Genomic DNA, 25,502 nt, shown 5'->3' with positions numbered 1-25,502 from the left:
TCTTTCCTTGGTCGTATCTGACCTTACCCAGGCATTTGTCGTTCCTAAGCAAACCTTACATGCTTCCGTGGAATCTTGGGGTTTCTGGAGCTGGTTGGAGTGAAAGCAGAGCTCCCTGGAGGTCTCATGTCCTTCCTGCTTCCTTTCCTCCTCACAAAACCTGGATTTATTATTTGTCACCTCTGAGACCAGCGATTGAACAGGCAGCCCAAACATTCCAGGGATCCAGGGGCTTTGGACACTGCCAGGGATCCAGGGGCAGCCCCAGCTGCTCTGGGCACCCTGTGCCAGGGCCTGCCCACCCTGCCAGGGAACAATTCCTTCCCAGTATCCCATCCATCCCTGCCCTCTGGCACTGGGAGGTTTTCTCTGGCTCTGCATTTATCCTCGGGAAAAACTAAAGTTAATCCTTCTTACTGATAAAGCCTCCCTGGGGAATAATGGGAAAGGACCTGCTGGAAAATGGGATATCAGGATGGATCATCCTTGTCCCAGTGCTGCTGTTAGAAACCTGGGACGGAAACATCGGGGAATAAAGGAATTTATTCCTGCTCCAGCCACTGGATGCATCCTCTCCATCACTCCACACTGTGTCCTGGAGTCTGCTGGAGCCTCCCTCATGATTCCCGGTGTGTATGGCGGGATAAAACAATTCCATGTGCTCCTCCTGTTTGGTTAAATGTGCTTTTCATCATCATCATTTCATACCTTAAACAGCAGGGAGCAGAAATAGCTGGAAATGGCTGTGTTTTCCCCCGTGGGAATTCCCACAATATTTCCACAACAAAAACCCAACTCAGGTGGGAGGATGGTTAAACAGGAGTGGAAATTTGATGTTTTGTCTGCCCAAAAAGCCCCGAGGACACAAAGCTGCGGCTGTTTCTTCGCCTGAGGGCAGAGAAACAAACAATTATCGGGATAAAATAGCCCCAAGGCCAAAGGGAGCTGACGAATTCCAGCTTGGGGTGCAAGGGAATCTTAATTTTCAGGTCTGAGAACGCTGCCAGCAGCACTTGGGCTGAGGGTGATTCGCCTGGTGATCCTTGAGAAAACTTGGGAAGGCTTCAGTGAGCACATAAAAGCTCGGGAAGAGGCTCAGAGACTGCGGGGCCGTGTGAATATTGCACTGCGTTTCGGAAATAGTGCCTCTGCTGGCTGCTCCGAGTCCAAGGATTTTTGAATATTCAGCACTTCCCCACCTATCTAACATGAAATAGGTCATATTAAATAACATAAACAGCATTTTTGTTGCTCTTCTGTAACTATTAAATTAAAGGCTTTGCATTTCCCCCCTTGTTTTACTGCCTGTGAATGTGAGGAAAGGAAAAAGGAGCTGATGATCTTCAGCCACTGGGTCCACAAGGGAAAAAGGAACAAAACAACCCAAACTTGCTCCTTCAGCAGGCTTGGAGGTATGGAAAACAAAGGGAATTAAAGCCTAGAGAGGTTAAATCACGAATAATCCCTGTTGTTTAAAGATTTAGGGCTGTTCATCCTGGAGAAGAGAAGGCTCTGGACATGGATAAACCACAGACACATCCCAGGCTTTGGGCTGGACTCTGCAGCCCTCTGTTCACACCTTTAAACTGGGATCTATTTTCATGGGTTCCCAGGTAAATCAGCAGGAAGAAAAGTTTGGGAAAAGTACTTTTTGGAAAAGGAGTTCAAAATTGTTTATTGAGTTTTTTGATTTGCTTTAATCAGGGATGTTGGTGGAGAGAGGGGTTTGACTCATTGACTGAAATCATTGATTTGGATAATTTCAGGCAGCTTGAATCAGAAATTAGGGCTCAACCATGGCAAGCATTTCAAATTTAAGCTTTAAGGATAACATCTCCGCCCCCATCCAGTTCTGACTCAGGAAATGCTGATTCTTCTGCCTCAGCTCTTCCCTGTTTCTCCAGCAGCACTTGCTTTGTCTTCAGCCCTCGAACCACAGCAGAAATCTCTCATAAATCATCATAAATCATCATTCCCATCAATCTGTTGTTTTAATGTGCAATTCAAATATCCTGCAGTGCCCAAAATCCTCACCTGGAGAGCTCCTACAACTGCAGCCACACAGAAATCCCAGGTTTGGGCATCCCCGTCCAAACTCCCCAACTCCTGGTGGCTTTTGCACAAGCGGTGATTTTGTTCTGTGCTGTCCCAAAGATCAAAGGGAGCCCCAGCTGTGGCATTTTGCTGGGGGAAAGTGCAAAAGAGGCAATAAACTTGAATTGTAGCATCGCTGCTCTGCTTGCAGGGTGATGTTTTAGATTAGCAAGTAAGGAAACTCCTGTTGCAGACACATCTGCTGCCATAACTTTATTCCTCCTGTTCCTTTCTGTTGTGCCTCCTGCACTCGGGGAATGGGGTATTTTATATTTTACCTCCAGCCTCCAACACAGGCTCTATGGAAAGGGATGGACCAGGAAATCTCTGTGCCTGTTCTAACTCTTAACTCCCAGTGGATGTCCCAGTGTTGATTTGTGGGATGCATCCCATGGATATTTTTCATCTCAGGGCACTCCTAAATATATAACTTTGAGGTCTTTAATGGCATCAAATCCCACAGAATTCCCCCGCTGACAGGGGGGTTTCAGCACCACAGGAGATGATGCTCGTGCTGATTAGAAGGGTCCTACTGACATTTAAATCTCTCCCCTGATTAGCCTTCAGTAAAGCATGTGTTTAGCACTGAGGCAGGGTAAATGGGAACGTAAGGTGTGATTAGTGGTTTAATTAATCCAGAAGTGCGCTGTCTGCTCTTCACTCAGTGCCTGAGCTGCCTGAACCTTAGAGGAGGGGCTGGCGGGTATGATTAGGGGGTGTAGGGATGGATTTATTAGATATATAGGATATAACAGGGTGTTATGTGTAAAATGAGCGAGTTCCACTTCTCCACAGCTCCCTGACAGGAGGGGGCAGCTGGGAGGGGGTCGGGCTCTGCTCCCAGGGAACAGGGACAGGACAAGGGGAAACAGCCTCAGGCTGGGCCAGGGGAGGCTCAGCTTGGACAGCAGCAGGAATTTCTGCATGGAAAGGGTGCTCAGGCCTTGGAACTGCCCAGGGAGGTTTGCAGTCCCCATGCCTGGAGGTGTAGCTTTGATTATAAAACTAAAAATGCTTCTCCAAAAGATAAGTTTCTGAGTTGAAAACAAGAAGATGCTTTAAAGGCTCTTCTGCCGTGCAATTCAAGAGGCAATCTTTGAGTTTGCACTTGGAAGGTTTTCCATCCTGCAAATGCAGTTAGGGATAAAAACTCATTAAGGAGGAGGTTTGGGAGCTGAAGGACCAGCAAATCAAAGCACATTCATTTCGTGGATCTTATCAGTGAGAATATTTGTAAATATTTTGCTGAAAGTGTCTTTGCTCTGTGCTGTTTCCTGCAGTCAAATGGGGGCGTGGGGATGGAATTTATTGCATTTACTCTCTGACAAAAAAAGCAATTAATACAAGTGTAGAGGTCTTGGGAGTAGCTTTAATCAAACTGTTTCTCTAAGGAGAAGCCCTGTTATAAACTGTACATGCTCAAGCATTTATGGGTAATGCAAATGTCTAAGCCACAGCTGAGATGAAAACTGGACCTTTCGGGGTTCTTTTCTCTCCCTTATGCGCTGCTTTCCCCTGTTTTTGCAATGCAGCTTTGCCTCTGAAGAATGGCACGTGATGTTCGGTGTGTAACTCAGAAGTCTTGGAATTCAGCAGGGACCTGGAAACTAAAGCTGGAAAAGAATGACTCAAAACCTCCCCAGCTGGGAGCTGTTTCATTATCAGGGTGTAACAGGGCTTGGGGCTGGAAATTTCCTTGAGCTCAAGGAGGAATTGTTGTCTGATTTGGGAGCAGGGTGAAACCTCAATGGATTTTGCTGGGTAACACAATAAATGTCCCGAAATCGCACAGGTTGCAGCGAACTGACCCCGAATCCTCGCTCGCCTCCAGCCTTCCTTGATTTCTCCTCCTGTCTCAGCTGCTTCCAGGCCATGTTTCCCCCAGCCCCCAGCTCCCAAGCCAGGCTTGCCCCGGTCCTTCCCGTGCATGCTTGGTCCGTTGGCCAGCGGCTGGCTTTCCCGGTTGGCAGCGTTCCCCGTTCCCGCACTTTTCCCCAATGCCATCGTTTCCCTCCGCAGTTCACAACAGGAATTTGGACAGTTTTTGCTAATCTCGTTTTCCCCTTGTCTTGTTTTTTTTCCAGCTCTCGTAAATGTGAAACTTTGGGCTATTGATCGGCAATGTTTTCAAACAATAATGATGAGGACTGGCCTCATCAAGCATACTGAGTATATGGAATTTTTAAAAAGGTATGGCACTTGTTTATTTATCCAAAAATCCCATGAAACTGCCGTCCTCTCTTGCCTTTTTTTTTATTTTATTTTTTTTGTGAGTGAAGTATTTGATTTGTTTTCTTCTTGTCTCTTCTGGTTTTAATTATTATTATTATTACTGTTATTCTGATGATTTTTCTTTGCTGTTTGCCCGTCCTCCTGAGAGGAGGGGGAGCTTTGCTGTGGGGGAGTTTCATTCCTGTTGTGAGTTATTCATTGGCAAAGAGTCCCAGAGCCAGGGGGTGAGAGACAAGCGTTCATGTGAATCATTCAGAGTGTGGCAGAAAAGACACGTTTTTACAGAAACACACCCTTTCAAGGGAAAAACCTGGGGTTTAAACTTGTTCAGATCCATTCAGAGTGTGTTCTTGTGCTTCTAAAGCAACATGGGAGTTTCTAGAGAAGAAAAGGTTCAGGTTGCTGTAAAACGAAAGTTGGATGAGCAACATAAACATAAAGACAGAAAAACAAATCTTTTGCTCATTAAACTTGATTTTCCCAAAGGTTCCTTCAGTTCCTTCAGAGATTTAAGCTTTGGAGAGGTTCAATAATGAATAATCCCTATTATTGAGAGAGCTGGGGGTGCTCACCTGGAGAAGAGAAGGCTCCAGGGGGAGCTCAGAGCCCCTTGCAGGGCCTAAAGGGGCTCCAGGAGAGCTGGAGAGGGACTGGGGACAAGGGCTGGAGGGACAGGACTCAGGGAATGGCTTCCCAGTGCCAGAGGGCAGGAATGGATGGGATATTGGGAAGGAATTGTTCCCTGGGAGGGTGGGCAGGCCCTGGCACAGGGTGCCCAGAGCAGCTGGGGCTGCCCCTGGATCCCTGGCAGTGTCCAAGGCTGGGCTGGACACTGGGGCTTGGAGCAGCCTGGGACAGTGGAAGGTGTCCCTGCCCATGGCAGGGGTGGCACTGGGTGGGCTTTGAGGTCCCTTCCCACCCAAACCATCCCATGAAAATGATTCCATGGAATCCGGCGCCACAGCAGTGAGGAACTGGTGGTGTTTCATGTCACCAAAATGATCCCGAAGGGAAAGAAATGTCCCCAAATTGTAGGGACAGGGAAGGCCCAGGTCCCTGTGATGCTTTCAGCCATCCCAGTGCTGCTCAGACATTATGAAGATGTTCCTATACCAGGCTTGGCCCAATTAGTATTGGAGAAAAAAGGGACCAAGGGAAAAGGAAATAATAATAACAACAAAATTATTAATACTAAATGTTAGTGATGCCATTAGTAACAAAATATTAGTTTATACAAATAGATGGTACTTAAAATGTGTGTTATATACCATATGTAATGTAAATATATATATGTAAAAATAACAGAGACGTGATTCACAGGAGCTTTTGGGTTGGAGATCATTGAGCCCAACCATTCCCCAGCACTGCTGAGGCCACCACTGACCATGTCCCCAAGTGCCACACCCACACAGCTTTAAATTTAATAAATTAAATTTAAATTTTTAAGTCCCCACTGGGGACTCCACCACGCCCCTGGACAGCCCCTTCCAACACCTGGCCAGCCTTTCCTGGAAGAATTGTTCCCAATAGCCCATGTGAACCTCCCCTGGCACAGCCTGAGCCTGTTCTTCTTGCCCTCGTTCCCTGGGAGCAGGGGGTGAACACAGCCTGATCTCCCGGGAAGTGGAAGCAGGAAGGTGATCCCATGGGATTGATGCCCTGGGATGAGGGTGGCTGTAGTGCAGCTCAGCCAGAGCCAGGGCATTAATCCAAGCTGGGATTTGATCTGGGAGCAGAGTCCTGCCCAGCTCACCCCACCAGTCCTCGGCCGGGTGGAGATCCTAGCTCCCAGCCTCTCCCTGTGGGCTGGAATTCCCCTGGGCTCCTTTCAGTCAGGAGTGGCAATAGTACCCGTGAAATAACAAAGCTCAGGTGCTTGGCCAGGCTTCCCAGCCTCTGCTGAGGTGAGGCTTTCCCTGGAGAGGGCTGGGAGCTCCATGGACATGTCCCATGGCTGGGAAAGTGTGGCCAGCAAAGCCGAGCTTTTTCCAGGTGTCTCCATTGATGATTACCAACGAAGGAGAGCAAACAGAGCCTGCTGCTTTATTTTAGGGGTTTAGACCCCATCAATTCCAGCATTAACAAGCCTTTCCACAAAGGCAGGAGTGAGTGTGGGATCAGCTCCGGGGTGGGAGCTGCTGGAGCAGCCCCCGTGCTCACATTAAGCTTTTAAGCTCCAAGCTTTAATAGAGATTTTCCAGAAGATTGTCGAGATTAATTTGGATTCAGGTCCTGCAGAGCCTGCCCAGCTTTAATTTTAAAGCAAACAATGTGAGGAGGAAACCAAGGAGTGTTCCCTCGCAGTGGCTGAGCTGCTTGAACACAACCTGGGGCTCATTGGAAAGGCCTAAGGCAAGCAAATAAATATTTATTTTTTAAAATCTTACCGTTTGAATTTAGGAAAAGTATTTTGTCCACTTGGAGCACCTGTAGGAAAGTCCTTAAAAAATGTTGCTTCCCACTGGGTCTTCCACTTGGGCTCTGGGCATCTTTAGCTGTCTCAAACTCAGCTAAAATCCCATATGGAACATTAAATGCTCATTTTCAGATCCCATTTGCTACATTAAATGCTCATTTTAAAATCCCATTTGCTACATTAAGAGCTCATTTCTAAAGATGCTTTCCTTCAAAACGTTTCTAAGGAAAAACAGGATAAATCCTGAAGAGAAGGAGCTTGTCAATTGTTGTCTTTGCTCTTTGCTTTTTGGGGGTTTGTTTTATTTTTTTTTCCTTTCCTGTGTTAATGCATGAATGCAAATGCTCTTGTTAAGAAATAAATGGAATAAAAAGAAATCTTTGAATGGTGGCTGCCCACAGAAAAGTCCGTGGGGTTGGACAGGATTTTTTCCTGCTGATAATGGTCTAAAAATTCCCTCTCTAATTGTGCCATTATCCCAGTAGCATAATTATCACCGTCTCCAACAGCAGATTTTCATGTGTGAGCAAAGCACAGCAGAAATTAAGCTTTTGGGGGTGAAACGAGGCTGTTCATTTATTTATTTTTATTTATTCTCTTTTATCCTGCTGAAAATCCAGCTGGATTTCCAGGGCTCCCTGGGAATGTCACCCCAGCAGCGTTGTGGGTTTGCCGGGGTTTCCCCCAGCAGGATCATCCCGCTGGCACAGGGCAGCTGCTGCTCCCTAGGGCCACCCTTGGCTGTCCAATCCTTTCTTCTGAAGGCCAGGAGAAAACCATAAACCCAGGAAAAATCCATTTCCTGGCTAAGAAATCGGGGAGTGCCTTCCCAACATGTTCTGGGCCAGAATGCTGTATCGCGCCTTGCTCCGAGGAGTAGCAGACTAAGAAAAGTTGGAATAACTCCTTTGGCTGACATAAAAGAACTCTTCTGGAGCAAGCAGCAAGTGAATTTCCTCTTTTTCCTCGTTTTCCTGAGGAACCACTCTGTGTCTCCCTTCCCAAACCAGCAGCTGATCCCTGACAGGATCAAGAGCCGCCCGAATTCCCGGCAGCACCTGCTCCGAGGAGGGGCTGGAAAAGCTGTCTGGTTTTTGATCCCTGTGTGCACTTGCAAGGCAAATCCCAGCAGTGATTCCCTTGGACACACAGATTTTTGGTAGCTCATTGTGTGACTAAACCAATGTCAGACCGAGGCAGTTCCCAGAGCAGCCAGCAGTGAAAAGGGAAATGTGATTTTGTGGTGTAGGTTTAGTAACTCCTGATGGTACAGGGGGTTTTGGTGGAATTCATCAGAAGTTTTTAGCCCAAATTGTGCTTCTTGGTGTGTAACTGGATATATTTGTCCTTACATGAGGGCAGTGAGGTCACGGCTGTGCTAAACTCCACTGCACCTCTCACTGCAATGTTCAATGTTCCAGCCTCACAATGATTTCTTTCTCAAGCCAGTCCTAAAAGCCATTCCATTTAATTAAAATCAGAATATTTCAGTTAAGGAAACAACTATTTATTAAATAAATTTGTCAGGGAATAAAAGATGGGGAAAAGCCTTGTGCTATGGCAAGAATTTCCTGTGAAATCATAAGTTTTAAGACCTAAACACCTTGAAAGAGTAAATATTGTGTTTTTTCCTCCCCAAAAATAGCTTCCTCGATGTAAAAAGCTTCTTTTAATGAAAAGAGGCTGCAGGTTCTGGTCCATGGTGCAAACTGCAGTTCCTCCGAGGCCTTGGAAGGAGTCAGGAGAGCTGGCGAGGGATGTTTGGAGTCACCTTGGAGGCAGGATCGAGCTTTAGGGGTGGATTCTGGGGGGAAGTTCTCACTTACACACACAGCCTTGAATCCTAGGAATGAAAAAATTCCGTGGGCAGGCATGGAAAGGGTTCCCGGGGGCCTTGATGTGAGAATCTGCAGAGTGTGGGGATCCCCACAGTGCCCACAGGAGCTCTCTGGACGATGAGACCTCCCGGGCTCATCCATCAAGAGTGAACCCAGCCTGCCATCCAGGTTTTTGTGGGATTTCAGTCCCCTGCATGGAAAAAAAGCTCTGGGAACAGCCCCACCTCTTGTCTGCCTGGTGTGTTTGGTTTTTTGACCCCATGATTTGCAATTCAGGCTGTGCTGGGGACACTTGAGGGCACGGCCAGGGAAGCGGCTGAGCGGGAGCAGTGGGATTTACTGCTCACGGTGCACGGGCAGGCGCTGGAGCGGAACTGAAGGGATGCTCCACGGGATCCAACTGTCCATTCCTTCTGCCCTTTAGCAGGGAAAACTGTCTGTCTTGTCTTGAGGAGGAGGCCAGGGCCAGGTTTTGCTTGACGTGCTTTTTGCAATGAACTGTGTCAGCAGCCCCAGTTCAGTCTCTGTGACCCCTTGTGAAGGCTGGGAATGGACGGGAAGGGGCTGGGGCACATCCTGCCCAGTGATAGAGGTTTAATCGTGACCATACACATTTTAAACTAAGGAAAATCCTTATTGGAGGCAATGCACCCCAGGGAAAAGGGAGGAGAAGGGAAAAGAAGGCAGAGGGGTCTCTGTTGATGCAGAGCATGATGGGAGGGGAGGATTAATTCCTTCAGCTCCGGTGTCAGCTGGGTTTGAAATGTTGGTTCATACACACTGGAATAAGTCAATATCTCGTTTTAATGCTGCTGATTCATGGAATTAAAGAACGGGTTGGGTTGGAAGGGACCTTGAAGATCAGCTCATCCCACCCCTGCCATGGGCAGGGACACCTTCCACTGTCCCAGGCTGCTCCAAGCCCCAGTGTCCAACCTGGCCTTGGACACTGCCAGGGATCCAGGGGCAGCCCCAGCTGCTCTGGGCACCCTGTGCCAGGGCCTGCCCACCCTCCCAGGGAACAATTCCTTCCTCACATCCAATCCAAGCCCCAGCTCTCTGCACAGAGCTGTTCCTTGGCACACAGAGGGACAATCACAGTGACTCCATGGGATGTGCTGGATTGTCACATCCTGCAGGATCTCCTGTTTGGCACAGAATCATTTACCCCAGGCAGGTCACAGGCAGTGCCTTCGCTCCCACCCTGCATCCCTGGGGTCTCAGGTCAGGGGGGTTCAACTCCCTGACAGGAGGGGGCAGCCGGGGGGGTCGGGCTCTGCTCCCAGGGAACAGGGACAGGACAAGGGGAAACGGCCTCAGGCTGGGCCAGGGGAGGCTCAGCTTGGACAGCAGCAGGAATTTCTGCATGGAAAGGGTGCTCAGGCCTTGGCAGGGGCTGCCCAGGGAGCTTTGGAGTGCCCATGCCTGGAGGTGTCCAAGGAAGGGCTGGAGGTGGCACTCAGTGCTCTGGGCTGGGGACAAGGTGGGCATCGGGCACAGCTTGGACTCCATGGGCTGGGAGGGCTTTTCCAGCCTCAGGGATCCTGGGATTCTGTGGGGCAAATTTGGTCTGTGCAGGAATGCTGAATTGCCACCTGCAGTGGGAAGGAGGCGATTGCAGGGACCGGGGGGTGCAACACTGGATGCCCTGGGGAATAAGACCTGGATCCCTGAGGATTCAGCAGTATTGGACCTGCTTTTCCAGTTGGTTTTTGTTTTTTCCTTTCATTCACCTCAGAGTTCACTTGATGAAGTAAATTCTAATTTGCTGGCAGGATTGCTGTGCTCTCTGAGATGATGTCTTTGCATTTCCAAGGCAAACAAAACCACAAATATCCTTTCCCCACCTTTTTGACTCTGTCAGCGAGGAGAAACACCCTTCAGAGAACCACTTCTGATCTCCAGAGGCACAAGGCCTGCTTTGGGGTTAAGCTGCTGCCTTTTACATCATTCTATTGTAGTGGTTCTACTGAGAATTTGAAAAGGCGATTCCAGGAATTAAATCTTGGACTTTTTCTTCTGGTTTTTAGCCTTTAAAAATAATTATGTTTATTTTTACCTGTTATTTTTGATTTCCAAATCCCCCCCCCCCCCCCCTTTTTTTTTTTGAAAGGAGGAGTGCTGCCTTTTTGGTTTTTTTTGCCATCAGTTGTTATTTCTCCTGACAAGGAGAATCACATTTTACTTTTCAACACCTGCAGAGTTGAAAGGTGCAGGTCTCAGGTACAGATGGATCAGCAGGGTGGAATCACTGCTAACATAAGTGCTCCATGGTTTTATCCTGATGCAAACAGTCCCAGAATCCAATCCTCTGTCACCACCGTGGTGCTTCAGAGCCTTCAGGGGTGGTTCCATCCCACATCCTGCCTGTTCAGGGAAAGAAAACTCCTCTTGTCAGGAACTGTGCATCAAGCCAAGCCCAACCCTGGCTCATGGCCCAGGAGGACAGTGGGATTCTGAGCTCCAGAGCAAAGCAGGCTGTGACAGGACTTCAGATGGTGTTTTCTGCAGCTGCAGCTCTTCACAGCTCAGTGCAGAACATTAGGCACAACTGGAAATTTATTGAGGTGTTAGGGTTTGTTTGAAGTCATTCATCCTTTCCAAATCATCATTTGGGATTGAAATATTGATGGCTGTGCTTAGCAAGAGGATTGTTTTGTGGTGCTTGCTGAAATGCAGGGAAGAGTGGAGTGAAGGGAGGGATTGGAGTGAAAGATTGGGGCTTTTTACTGCCAGTATTAAAGCAGATGCAGTTATTAAATATTTTGATCACATTATGGTGTGACTTGAACTACAGGGCTCTGAAAGGCGGTGGGATCTCCGAGTCAGGACCTGCAGCTCCACCCTGCATGGCTTCCCTGAGGTTTCCCTCAGCAGGGAAAGGAGGCAGCCCGAAATAATGGGGCAAGGCTTTTTTGGGTGTTACTTTGCTGATTTTGGTGAGAATCTCTGGAGCTGTGACCCGTCAGCTCTAGAAAGAGCCCAGGGCAGTTGTTCGCTCTCTTGCTGGAGCAGAGAGGAACAGCCGTGCTTGGTATCTAAGCATTAAGAATGATGGATTGTGGGGAATTGCAAAGGATGAGACATCTGGAGGTGGAATGCAACAGGTTTTATAACCTTAATTTATAAACCAATCCTGGAACTATTGGAAAATGTCAAGGGGTTTGATGTTCATCCCTGTCCCTCTCCGTTACGGCCACAGGCGTCCCCAGGTTGTTGTGCTCTCCTTGTGCCCCACACACAACGTCCCTCAGGGTGTCACCAGGGTGCCTGAGGATTTTAAAGACCTTCAGCTCCTTCTCAGTGCTCAGGATTGGATTATAAATCATTCATCAATGGGTTGGAAATCAAGGTGAAAGGGTAAGCTCAGATTTAGGACTTACTGCACCCGATGCTCTCGGCCTCAGCAAGGGATGCTCACCTCGGGCATCATCAACACGATTTGGAGATCCACGTCTGGTCCTTACCCTTCTTTTTGGAGTTTCCCCTGACCCATTAAACTCTCCTTCCTCTGGGCTCCAGAGCTGTTTTGGGAGCCCTTGGACAGTGCACAACCATTTGATACTCACGGATATTTCCGAGCTCGTCCTCGTGCCTGACACTTCTCACAAAAAGCCATTTACCCCCTGCCCAGCCTGTTATCACCCAGCCAGAGCCTGTTCTTGTGCCCATTTTCATGCTCAGATAACAAACAGATCCCTCCCAAGGCAGCTGACAGTCTCCTCTCCTCAAAGGAGAAGGATTTCAGCAGGGCCAGGAGTCTGCTTGGAAGTATTTTGCTTGTTGGCTGGGCCAAGTGAGGAACTTTTCATACAGGGCCAGAAATGCAGCTGGAGCCTTCCAAACTCCACTTCCTTTTGCCTGGCTCACAACCACATCGGCTCCTGTGTGATAAGAGGATTATTGTCTTTATCATTAGCATTATTTTTCAAATGAGGGAGGAACCTGAGCATTTCTTGGCAGGTTCCAGGCTGAAGTTTAGCTTCTCTCTCATGTTTTTCCATCTCTTCTAAGGAGAAACGCCTGAATTTCCCTGCACCGTCCTGGACTGCATCTTACTAACCGTGGAAGTCCATGGAAGAGAAGTGCTCCCATGGGGATGTTGGGTCTGCCCAGGTCAGAGATGCCTTTGGGTGGTGTTTGCTGGGATTTCTTCTCCTTGCAAAACTGTTCATCGCCTTGGGTTGATAATTGGAAGACCAGCTGAGATCTCCAATATAATATTTTTGAGAATTCCAAAGGAAACTGTGCTAAAATACGTTAAAATGGACTGTTAGGGAGAGAAAGTCATGGGAAAAGGGCCTTTTTCTGCACAGCTGGTAGGGAAGTTTGAGTACAGCCTAATTACGAGGAGGATGTCTCAGGCTTCATGTTTGAAAACTGTCTCCAAACTGCCTTTGGAGCCTCATGAAAACTCCGGAGTCTGCTGCAAATCCACAGTGCCAAGCAAAGGTTTCTGGAGGAGCATTAATTTGATGGCAAACGCAGCTTTGGGGCCAAATAAATCGTTGGCAGAATGTTTCAGAAATGAGGAATGTCCTCTCTCTGGGTGCTGGGTTCCTCGCAGGGTGAAGAGGCTCTGAGGAAGAGGGCAGAGCAGCGGGTGGGGATGGTTTGGGGTCAGACAGGCTGGGGACACTGTTGCCTGCAGCACTTGGAGGCTGAGGAGGGATGCGATGGATGCGTGGATGGTTAAACGGGCTGGAATACGGCAGGTCTGGAGAGAGGTTGTCAATGGCTTTGATGTTTAACTGGTGCCAGGGAAAAGCAGAGGGTGGTGGGGCTGGTGTGAGATGCCCCACATCTCCTCTCACGCTGCTCAAAGCCACACCTTGAGGGCTCTGTCCAGTTCTGGGCCCCTCCAGCTCCCTTCTGGGGCTCCAGCCCCTTCCCCAGCTCCGTTCCCTTCCCAGGACAAGCTCCAGCCCTTCATCACGAGGAGCCCAAAATTCAACTTCCAAGGGATGCACTTGAGGAGCTCACAGTGCCAGCAGGGCCCATAGTGAATGTTTAATGTTTGATGAGTTTCTCAGCTGGCCCTTCTAGCTGGCCCCTGAGCTCCTGCCCGTGATTACAGCATTCCCAAACTCTCCAAGCCTCAGGTCTGAGTGGAGGTAGAAAACCTCAGATGCCGTTGAGATTGAAACATCCTGGCAGGAATTGCCATGTCCATAAGTGTTTGGCAGTGCATTAACTTGGAGTCCTCCTACTTTCATGAAGGATTCATTGAAGTTTCGACTTGCTGTGAAGCTCCTTAGGATTTCCTAAGTGGGTTTTTAGTGCAGAGACGCAGCATTTTGCACATGCAAAGCTTCAGACTTGCTGAGAACAGCTTCTGCCATGGCTGCCTTCTCCTGGCACCAGTTCCCAGGGAGTTCTCTGGTGGTGGCTAAAAACACACTCTGGTTTCTGTTAGAAAGGGAAATTCAGAAACACAGCTCTGAAATGAATTCCCTGGTCTGAAAGATGGGTGGAAGTTCAATTGCCATGGCTGGGGAAGAGAGGAAAACTTGGGAGGACTGGAATTGTGCCCACAGAGTAATGGAGTGCTTCGGTGGTGCCAATTCTTTTAAGAAATAAGTGGCCATGGGATAAGAGGAGTATCAGCAACTCCTTCACTGGCCATGGCCACCTTCCTGCCATGGGCTCAGTAACAAACACTGTGGCAACAGCCAAGGAGAGGTGTTAGTCCTTCCCAGGGTCTAACTGGGGTTAATTGGCTGGAAATCAGAAAGCTCCAGTGCAGATTTGATGCCGTTGCTTAAACCCACGTAGATTAGGAAGAGGTTGGGTTTTCTCCCTGCTGGAAAAGGCTGGCTGGGAATTCTGGAGAGAAGCACAGTGAATAACCCAACCCAGCAGCATGGCTTGTAATCCAAAGTGAATATCCAAGGCTGCAGCCTTCATTCCATCTTTCCTTAAGGATGGCTGACACTTATCCCATTGCCCAGCTGTGGGTGAGCAGCAAACTGATGGAAAAATGGAAAATAGTTTTCTTTTTTATTTTGTTATGATAAAGCGTCGTGAAAAATGCATTTCAACAAGAACAAAGATTTCATCAGGGATCTGAGGAAATCTGTCACTTCACTTAACTCTTAACAAACACAGAGCCCTTGAGATGTGTGTTGGGATGAGGATGGCATGATCCTGGTGTGCTGATTGGAATCCTCCAGGGAGGGAGACGTGGCCAAGCCTCTGTTTGTTCAGGCAAAGCCCAAACAGCACAGGCTGGCTCTGAGGAGCTTTGAAATAAAGGGGATTATTGCTTCCCCTGCAGAGGAGTGTAAAATGCGGGAATTCATCCAGACCCTTCTGACAGAGGGATTTTAATGTTTGTCAGTGATTGGGGTGAAGCAGTTGCTGAGTGCAGCCAAATCGCGTCCCACATGCAAGCCCAAAAAAATCCCAAAATCGAGAGGAGGAATAGGGACAATCTTTGGATGCACCTTGTTGCAGTGCAGGACTCAGGAGCACATTTGCACTGTGGAGCGTGGGAGAGTCTGAAGGCCAAATTAAGTAAAGATCTGGGCATGATTCCAAACTAAAAGCTCATTAACTCCAGCCCTGCGTTGGCTTGACCTCTGGGACATGTGTGAGGACACCCCTGGACGCTCCTTGGCAGGGAACTGGGAGCTAATCTTGGCCTTGACATTACAAAATGATGCTGCTGGAGGCGAAGCCCCGGTGCGGGAAAAGCTGCCAGTGCTTTTGGGGGCAGTGCCAGGTGTGAGGGAAATATTGTGGCAATATTTCCTTACATTCACAGGATAGCAGCGGTGATCCACGAGGAAACGGGATAGGTCCTGTATTTGGGGTGTATTTAGGGTGTATCTAGGGTGTATTTAGAACGTGCAGGCTGGAGGATGTGTAAGTGTGGGATTAGTGCAGTGGGTTGGTGTCTGTGCAATTTATCCCCTCTGTGTTGCTGCATTGGAATTGTTTGTTTTGCATGCCTGCAGCTTGGTGAGCTCATCAGTGGCTAATCTGGCAGGTAAACCAAGAAATTTGGCTTAAACGAGTATTTTCAATGATTCCTAGGGTGCTTTAGGGAGCTTTTCGCCTTTCTTTTCTCAGAGTGGCATGTTCTTTCCTGGTTTTCTTTCCTGGAGAAAACCTCTACAACCATCTGTAATTACTGGTGGAGCAAAGGGAGTGTGTCAGACCATTCCTGGTTGAGTTTTTTCCCTCTCAGAGTTTAATTATCACTGCTTTTTGTTATTTGCTCTCTCTGAATCTCACTGGGGTTACCTCTGTGCTGTGTCAGGGTTGCACCCACAAGCTGGGTGAGGGCAGTGAGGACGTGGTGGACGTGGTTTTAGAGGAGGATGGGTGGTGGTGGCTCCTCCAGCTTCTCCTCCTCCCTGGCCAATTGCTGGGATGGCTTTTGTATCCCTCTGTGATTTACATCATTCCCAGTATCCCACCTATCCTCTGGAATCTGGGACAAGGTGAGCAATAAGTGGAGGTGATGGGGTTTGTTCTCCTCCTTAAATAACCCAGGGTGTGAAATTGAACTTGGATGTAAAAAGGCAAAAAAACCCCAGTTTGCCATTTGTTCTGGCATGAAGCTTTAGCCTTTACCAGGAAGGGAATGTTGTAAAGGTGGGATTTACATCTTTTTCATCCAAAAGCTGTCATTTCCAAACCAAAACCAACCCATGTTTTCATTACAACCCACCAAGAGTCGCTCAGGAAAGCCAGGAATATTGGTTTCAATATTTATTACAACAGAGCCGTGCGGTTTTGGCCATTCCCAAACTACTCTTGGCTGCTCCCACAGTTTGCCAGGTGGATTTGTTTGGAAGAGAAGTTGGGTAATGTCTTGTTTCTGTGCTTGAAGATTAGAAATGGTGCTGTGTGTGCACATCTCCCGAGTGAAGCACGCATCCTTTACCTGGTAATTGTTGTGTTTTGTCTCAGCAGAGCCCAGGAGAGATTGAGCACAAAGCCTTTAACGTGATTACAAAGAGCTCTTTAGATGTGCATCTCATTGTGTGGAACGTCTGGAGGCCTTCCCCACACGAGCAGTGCTTTCCCCTCGTGAAGATACAGAAATATTGATCCAGAGATAGGCAATAATTAGCACAAATTAAGATGTTACAGGAAGTAGCCCCTGGCACTGTCGATAGGGGATCTTGCTCAGAAGCTGTTGCTGAGCATGAAATCCCTGCTGAGTGAAATGATTTGATCACTAAATGCCCACAGATTATAAATTTGGTAAATTGATTGTTTACACTTTTGTGCCCCTCACTCACAGTGGCTCTCGCTGTGTCGAAGGAAATGGGAGCCACCGTGCCTGGGGCAGGAGGAGTTTGGTTCAGGAGCTGACCAGAGCAGGGGAAGGGCTTTTACTCATTGGCATTTTCCCCTTTATTGCATGGGAAGTGTTTAATTCGTGTTGATTTGAGGAAAACAGGGAATGTGGCTCCTCTTTGGGAGCTTCCAACTGAATTCAAATTGGGAGGGAGTGCAGGAACCTTCACTGAAGTGGAGAGGAATGGAGCTCTGCTCTTTTTTCCATCTGTTTTGAGCCAAAAATTAGGGACTCGTGTCTGGGAGGTCAAGATCAAGTTCTTTTCTCGCTCTTGAGCTGCCCTGAACCTGCTGCTCGGGGTGGAATGGCTGGAATCCCTGGAAATGTTCAAGACCAGGCTGGACACTGGGGCTTGGAGCAGCCTGGGACAGTGGAAGGTGTCCCTGCCCATGGCAGGGGTGGCACTGGATGGGCTTTGAGGTCCCTTCCAACCCAAACCATTCCATGTATTTCTGATTCCATGACCAGGGCTGGACCCCAGGACTGTGGTAACCAAAATCAGTCAATTCCAATGTGGGAAAAGGAGGAATTTGTAATATTTCCCTCCTATGAAAAATTCATCAGTGTGAGCAAAAGATGGATTTTAATTTCTGCATCTGGACTCAATTTGGAGAAGCCTCCCGGGAATCTGGAGAGGAGTTAATGACTCACAATGTGCTTAATTACCTGCAAAGTTACTTTGTGCTGAGCAGACAGAAAGGAAGAGTTGGGCAGAGCACGATGAAAGTTCTTTAGCCAAGATAAAAATGAAAGAGGGCAAAAAGCACTGTGGTACCACAGGTGTCAATGACAGTTCCAGAAAAAAGGTGGATTTGCATAGAATCATGGAATCCCAGAATGAATTGAGTTGGAAGGGACCTTAAAAATGCCCATTTCCACCCCCTGCCATGGGCAGGGACACCTCCCACTGTCCCAGGCTGCTCCCAGCCCCAATGTCCAGCCTGGCCTTGGGCACTGCCAGGGATCCAGGGGCAGCCCCAGCTGCTCTGGGCACCCTGTGCCAGGGCCTGCCCACCCTCCCAGGGAACAATTCCTTCCCAGTATCCCATCCATTCCTGCCCTCTAAAGGGAAGCCTTTAGAAGGTAAAGGACAAGGGCAGCAGCTCTCTTGGCCAGGTTTTCCAAGGACACCTGTGCACGGCAAAGTCCGGGATGAGTTTCTGGGCCATAAATAAGTGTGGGAGTTCTGTCCTGAGTGGGAAGAGATTTGAAACGCTCCCAGTCTCCCCTCTGGCATAAATGCTCATGAGAAAAGGAGTCACGTGGATAATGTGCTGCCTGGGCAGGATCACCAACACGGAATGGTGATTTTGGGTTGTTTTTATTTCAGGGAATTAATTCCGTTCTCACACAGGAGCCATGCTGTTAACACTGGTACAAAGCCCATGTTTGAAGCAAGCCTTAGTCATGCTACTAATGGGAGCATTTTGTCTTCAGCACGTTTAAAAGTTCCCTAAATGGTGCCATTTGTGCTCTGATCTCTTAATGTTTTTATGTCCAGGCAGAGACGGGTCTGGTTTTCCTGCACCGAGTCCATTTGCACATCATAATGATCATTTTATGCATTTGTCCTCTCCTTGCATGGGATGAATTTTTAATGTGCAGGCAGAGGGTGACATTTTTATTGCTTTTACGAGCACCAGGAATGCATTTTAAATTCAATTAGGTACTGTCTCTGGAAATACCACACAAGTGACTTGCCAATAAATACATCTCATGGATTACTGGAAACTAACAGGGACGGTAATCACTGGAGTGACTTCACTGGGCCAATTTTCGTGGCTCCAAAAAATACAAGTTAATGCATATTAGGAGGAATAATTCAAGCTTCATATAGACACTGATAAACCAGCATAATTATTTCTGGAAGGAGATGAAAAGAGTTTCTGCAGCTCAACAGAGACAAACTTACTGGGTGCCCCAGCAGCTCGCAATGCAATTTGAAATCTGTGTTTTAAAGGGTAGGGGAAGTCAGAAAAGGGCATCCCATGCACTGAACACGAGCTCAAAGAACTCGCAGGATTTGTGCTGTTGAATTGAGCTGGAGATGAAGACAAATCAGGCTTAGGCTGAAGTGTCCTCAGAGGGATGGTAAAAAATCCTGAAGTTGTTAATAATTGAGCAAATTGCAGCTGACCTGCCGTGAATCACTGTTCTGCTAAGCTGCTGACGAGGAGTGGGAGCAGGACCAGCTGGCCAGAGCACACCAGGAATCAATCAGGATCTGGTTTAACAAGAAAATCCAAACTGCTGGAAAACTGGGAAGATGAAATTCAAAGCAAATTGGGATCTGTGTGTGCAGGCACTCACATCCATAGGCACGGGATTTGGAATGCTTCATGGGGAGATAAGGGTGCCATTGAAAATAACATAACGTCGCTTGGAACAAGTAAATGAAGCGTGAGTCCTTATCCAGAGGCAGTAAAGGCAGGAGGAATCAGCGTTTGCCCCCAGGACATGGAATACCAGAGCAGTTTGTGTTTGCAGGGACCGTCTGCTCCAAACCCTGCTTTAAAACAGCTGAGCTTGAGCCAACCCCACCACCCCAGAGAAACCTGGAGGGAGCAGATGCCCTGTCCAACACAGCCTCTACTCCCCTGCAGCTGTAGCATGGGAGATGCTCAGCAGCTCCTGGATCCTCCGAGGAAACCTGGATCCATGACCTGGATTTTCCTGTCCGGGCTAATGGGACTTACCCTTCCAAATGACACCAGAGATCCAGGACCTTCTGTTCCCCCGTATTTTTAGTTTCCAGGTTGAACTGATGTTTCAGTAAATCCCAGTCCTTCACAAAGGGTTCCCAGCACTGTCTCCATGAGGTCCTGGATCTAAGGGACAATGGATAAGGGACCTTGTCCCTGAGCCTCTGAGCTCCACTACAGCCCCCACTAAGTTTTGATTGGAGAAAGGAAAAAGCACCTCTTGATGAGAAAACATCCAGCCTTGTGTCCTTGGCTCCCTCGTGGACAGAGCTCTGCCCCACATGGTGCTGTCCCAGTCCTTTCCTTACTGCTGGAAACAGGGGAATGAGACAAACAGCTCAGTTTGTGGGATTTCTACATCCACTGGACTTTGCCTTCCTTCACCTGCAGATGATCTTTGCCATCTGATCTTCCTCCTGTGTGGGTAATAACCACTCTGAATCCATGTTAAGTGGCAAATGTGTTATTCCAAGGACACTTAATGGGATTTGGCAGGGGGATGTTATTTGGGATAACCTGGCTGCTGTGTTTTAAATCAATCCCTGTGTGCCTACCCTGGTGCTGCTGCCCTGATCTCCATGCCTGGCCCAAAACTGAGCTGAGAAACATGTGTGGGCCACTAAAGGGAATTTTGTTAGGCATTAAGCACCCCAGAGGAGTAAAGTGAGTCATCTGCAAATGTGTGGAACGATCATGAATAAATCAGGAATGACAGGGACCCAGGAATGGACTTATGGAAGTGCTTTCAACACCTGTTGCTGGCTCCTTTTAATGATATTTTGATATCTGTCAATGAGTCAGATTTTAATCTGAAGTGTTTCCTTCCAAATGCACTGAATGGTGGTTTTAATCGAGATGAAATGTGGCCTGGCATAAATCAATGTACAGAAAAGAAAATCTGCCAGCCAGCCATAATCATATCGTGATGACCTTCTTGCAATGAAAAAATGAAATAAAGTAAAGCTGACTGGCATAAATTATATTTTAAAATCATTTGTGATGGGCTGGTGGAGCCACTGTTGGATGAGGACGGGCTCTGGGCATAGCCAGGCTCACAGGATGCTGCTCTGGGAAAAGGGGCAGGGTAGGATATCCTGGATTACAGCGCTCAGGGCAAAAATTCAGCACCAAATCTGGGTTCATTCCTTTTGGATCCATCTTCCCTGTCCTTTCCCCTTCCCTGACCTCCTCGTGGGCTAATCTGGGCTCAGGTTTCCCTTGTGTTTGCTTCATGTCTGCTGCAGAAATCCTGGAATTCTGTCCTGCCTTTTATTATTTCTCTGTCCAAATAACAACAAGGGAGCCCACAGATATTCCCAACCACTGCAGTTTTGGGATTGTCTTCATCACTTTTGGAAGAGGACAGGTGGAAAAGGTTTGGAGGTTCAACCACGGGCCGAGGGAATGATGGAGCAGGGTGCTGGCGGAATTCCCGTCCTGGGATACAGAGGCATCCCTGTCACGTGCTGACCTTTTGTCATCTGCTGAACAGCAATTAATTAAACAAACTGGTGGAATTCAGTGAAGCTTTCATGTTGCAGCAGAGAAAATACTGGAAAAGAGGAAATGCTGGATAGAGCAAAATGAAACATCAGTTGGGATTCAAGCGGGGCCGGATCCAATGCGTGTTGGATCCAAAGGAAGAGTCCCCAGGAATTTCCTTCTAATGGCAGGAGAGGGGCTGTTCCATGGATCAAGTGACCTGTGGCTGCTCAGTCTCGCTGGTGACCACTGACCAGAAGGCTCCTCCCCTTTTCCAAACTGCTTTGGCCCTGGAACACAGCACTTTCCCCTCATGGATCATCCAAACCCAAGATGCTCCAGTTGGAAGCTTGGGTGCCATGCTCCCGACAGGACTGGGATGAGCCAGTAGGATCAAGAACCAAAGGACTGGATGTGGGATCAGCAGCCCCATATGGGCTGTGCTGGGAGAGGACACCAGGACTGGGATGAGCCTGGGTGTAGGATCAAGATGCGGGATCGGTTTGGGGATCAGCAGCCCCAGATGGGCTGTGCTGGGAGAGGACGCCAGGACTGGGATCAAGAGCCAGTAGGATCAAGAATTGAGGGCTGGATTTGGGATCACCAGCCTGGGAGAGGAAGCCGAGAGGGTTTGACAGCAGCAGAACAGAATTGTATGGAATTTTTGCAATTGGCTTCCCAGCACAGAGGGGTTTTTTTTGTTTATTTTGGGTTTCTTATTGCCCATTATGCTGCTTGCCTGCCTCTAATATTCCTGAGCTTGTTTTCGTAAACAATTGGATTTTCGAGCTGTGTGCGGAATCTGTCAGGCTTTATTTGATTATTTCTCCAATACAATCCGGGCCCCTTGAAAATCCTCGACCCTTAATTCATTTCCAGCTGCGGAGGCCCTGCTGTGCATAGGAAATTTTGGACTCCAAGGTGTAAAGGGAGAGAATCAACAGGGATTAAATCATCCTTCTCCTTTCTTTAATTCAATAAAGGACTCAGGCTTATGCTGGAGAAAGAGGGGTGTCCCAGCTATGGCTTTAGAGGCTCTTTAAAGGTATTTGGGATTCTGTGCAGGTTATAAATCACAAGGAAGGGGGCTGTGCCCATTCATGGGTTGGGATCACGGAATTGACTGGTTGGGATGTCCTGGAGGTCTTGGTAGTGATCGCTGGGGTTGGCACAGGGATCCCTTGTTTCTGGGAAGGTCTCAAATGCCTCTGAGGTGGATTTCCAAGGGGCCGATCCCAGGATTTCATCCCAACGTGGTTGTGCTGGGTTTTCACCATGAAAGGAACAAAATTCTTTGGACTTTGGTGCCATTTTTCTGGCTTATTTCTCTGGGGGTAACTAAGTCATTCTTGGAAGTCTGTTCTCAGTAGTGATCTCAGAAGTGATCCTCTGGTGATCACTCAGAAGGGATTTTCTTTGCAGTTGTCCCTCCATAAATCATCTTGGACATATCAGCCAGAGTGAGGAGCTCAAGGTTGCTCCCAAACCCAGTTCTGCTGCTTTTTGCTGTGTCTGGGATTTGGTGATGCTGCCAGCCATGGGGTCACCCGTGCTACCTCCCAGCCTAGGAATGTGTTGGGCAGGACATCCACGGTTTTTAATCCTTCTTATAGTAATTAACAACAACAAAAGGTAGATATTTAGGAGGTTTAATGCTTTATTAATTGAGGGGATTCACCCAACACCTGCGTTGGGGAGCAAATTTTTAAAAAAAATAAAATATTACACAGAATCCCAGGATGGGTCATGAACCACAGAGGGCACCTGGTGGCACCTCCCTGCTCCAGCAGGGCCATCCCGGAGCACAGGCACAGCACTGTGTGCACACAGCTCTGCAACAGCCCCAGGGAGGAGAGCCCAGAGCCTCTGTGGCCAATCTGCTCAGGGCTGGGCACTGCCCAGGGCAGCAGTTCTGCCTCCTGGGCAGGGCAATTGCTGGGCTCAGGCCCTGCCTGGTGCTCTGGTGCCATTGCTGGGCCCCGGAGCAGAGCCTGGGCCCTGCTCGGAGCCCTCCCTGCAGCCAGGGACACCCAGGCCTGAGGGCCCCTCTCAGCTGGGGCTCCTCTCGAGGCTGAGCAGCCCCGGCTCCCTCAGCCTGTGCTGGGCACGGAGCTGCTCCAGGCCCTTCCTCAGCTGCGCAGCCTCCGCCGGCCCCGCTCCAGGAGCTCCCTGGGCCTTTCAGGTCCCTTTGCTTTGGACAAGTTGCCCGGGAGAACGTGAAAAGCTGGTGATTCAGAGGATGTTAACCACATTTACAGCTTATCTTTCTTTTATATACCTGTAACTCTGAAGGCAGAAAATGATGGTGCTCTCCATGATACATTCATTGAGTGGGGGTGGTTAAAAGGAGGACGCAGTGTTCAGCAGCAAACAGGGCTTGGAAAGGGTGTCAGTGGCTCCGTGAAAAAGAGATGATTATTACAATTTGCTGTCAAGTGCAGCAGAGATCTCTTGAGACACAACTCCTGCCTTCATTCAGTCTTGGAGATGTTGTAAATACCCAATTTGGAGGAAAGAGACACAACAGACTGTACATGCAAATGCCACTTATCCCTTATTTACACTCACTGTGGTTTTGGAGCACTGACTGGTGTTAAGGATTTCTTTTGAGGCACACCATGAGAATCAACCCCCAAAATATTTTGTTTTCTACCTTGTGTGAGGTAATGGTCTTTGTTGGACTTCATTCTGGTGCCCCAGGGTGGCAAGGCCAGGCTGGATGGGGCTTGAAACACCCTGGGAGAGTGAAAGGTGTCCCTGCCCATGGCAGGGGTGGCACTGGATGGGCTTTGAGGTCCCTCCCAACACAAACCATCCGGGGATTGTGTGGTTCAGTCAAGAAGCAGAAATTTGGCTTGGTGCACCCGCTCTGGGTCTGTCCAGAGGCTGAAGGGTGAGGGTTCATTTCCCATGAAATCCCCCAGACAAAGGGGAAAAAATGTAGGAGAGAAAATCCTTGACAGCAAACTCTTTTGAAGAGGTAATTACAGTGCAAGGCAAAGACAATTTAATTTCAGCTGTATTGCAAATGCAGGAGCATAAAAATCAGTGTTCAGGGCTGTGAGGCTTTGCATGACAGCTTTTATCTTTAACCACCAGTGAGTTTGTATCAAACACAGTGTGGCCAGATGGACCAGGGCAGTGACTGTCCCTCTGGGCTAGCCCTGCTGAGGGACCTCAGGGCTGTGTCCAGGTCTGGGCCCTCCTGGCCAGAGAGCCCTGGAGGGGCTGGAGCGTGTCCAGGGCAGGGAACGGAGCTGGGAAGGGGCTGGAGCCCCAGGAGCGGCTGAGGGAGCTGGGAAAGGGGCTGAGCCTGGAGCAAAGGAGGCTCAGGGGGGACCTTGTGGCTCTGCACAAGTCCCTGACAGGAGGGGGCAGCCGGGGGGGGGTCGGGCTCTGCTCCCAGGGAACAGGGACAGGACAAGGGGAAACGGCCTCAGGCTGGGCCAGGGGAGGCTCAGCTTGGACAGCAGCAGGAATTTCTGCATGGAAAGGGTGCTGAGGCCTTGGCAGGGGCTGCCCAGGGAGCTTTGGAGTGCCCATGCCTGGAGGTGTCCAAGGAAGGGCTGGAGGTGGCACTCAGTGCTCTGGGCTGGGGACAAGGTGGGCATCGGGCACAGGGTGGACTGGATGATCTTGGAGGGCTTTTCCAGCCTCAGGGATCCTGGGATTCTATGATACAACAGTGTTGGAAAAGCTGGGTGAGTGGAAGGTAGAAAAGCTCTGCAGGTGGAATTTGATTTGCAAATATGAAGAAATGCCACCTGCTAGATCCAAAACCATCCCATAACATCTCCAAGGATTCCAGCAGGAGCAGGTTCCCCCTGTGAGGTGGCTCAGGAGCACCAGAGTGAACCCTGTGCCTCGAGATGAGCAACCAGAGCTGTGCCTGCCCAAACTTCACTGCTGTTCCCGGAGTAGGGGCTGCTGCTGAGCCTTTGTAGCTCCCAGGGAGCAATTGTCCTTTTCCAGATGAATCATCCCGAGTGAATTCATGTGGAATGGGAGGAGGGGGTTCACATACCTGCTAATTGCTCTCCCTCCCTCTCGTGCTGATAGCAACAATTGAACTTTTCTTTTAAATCAGTCCCATCTCCCCAGCGGCTGCCAAAGGAGATGAGGTAGGAGGGCTCTGTGTGATAATGAACCCCTGTCAGGGAGAGGCAGGGATTGACAGCAGCAAGGCAAAACACTCCTCCGGAGTTCCTGATCTGCCTATTGAACACAAACAGAGCCTGGGCCGAAAGAGGGTCCCTGGAAGTGTTCAAAACCCACACAGGTGTGGTGGGTTAGTGGTGGACATGGCCGTGTTGGGCTCTGGTCTTGGAGGGCTTTCCAGCCTCAGTGATTCTGATCCTTTTGAGATCATTTCACGTTCCCCTCAGGGAAATGGAGAGTTTTGGCCTCATGATGTCAGCAGATCC

At 48.8% G+C, this 25,502-nt stretch overlaps 1 protein-coding gene across 4 annotated transcripts in view; it reads left to right on the top strand.

Moving 5' to 3' along the window:
* Positions 1-25,502, top strand: part of PRKG1 (protein kinase cGMP-dependent 1) — a 376,397-nt gene that overhangs the window by 227,070 nt on the left and 123,825 nt on the right. For all 4 annotated transcript variants that reach the window (XM_069018843.1, XM_069018838.1, XM_069018837.1 and 1 more), the window contains exon 4: positions 4,179-4,284. In XM_069018843.1, the coding sequence (XP_068874944.1) occupies positions 4,179-4,284 (106 nt within the window). The remainder of the gene's footprint in view (positions 1-4,178; positions 4,285-25,502) is intronic.

This window comes from Aphelocoma coerulescens, chromosome 6, assembly GCF_041296385.1.
Source record: "Aphelocoma coerulescens isolate FSJ_1873_10779 chromosome 6, UR_Acoe_1.0, whole genome shotgun sequence".
In the NCBI taxonomy this organism is placed as follows: domain Eukaryota; kingdom Metazoa; phylum Chordata; class Aves; order Passeriformes; family Corvidae; genus Aphelocoma; species Aphelocoma coerulescens.
This window is presented reverse-complemented; position numbering and strand designations above follow the sequence as displayed.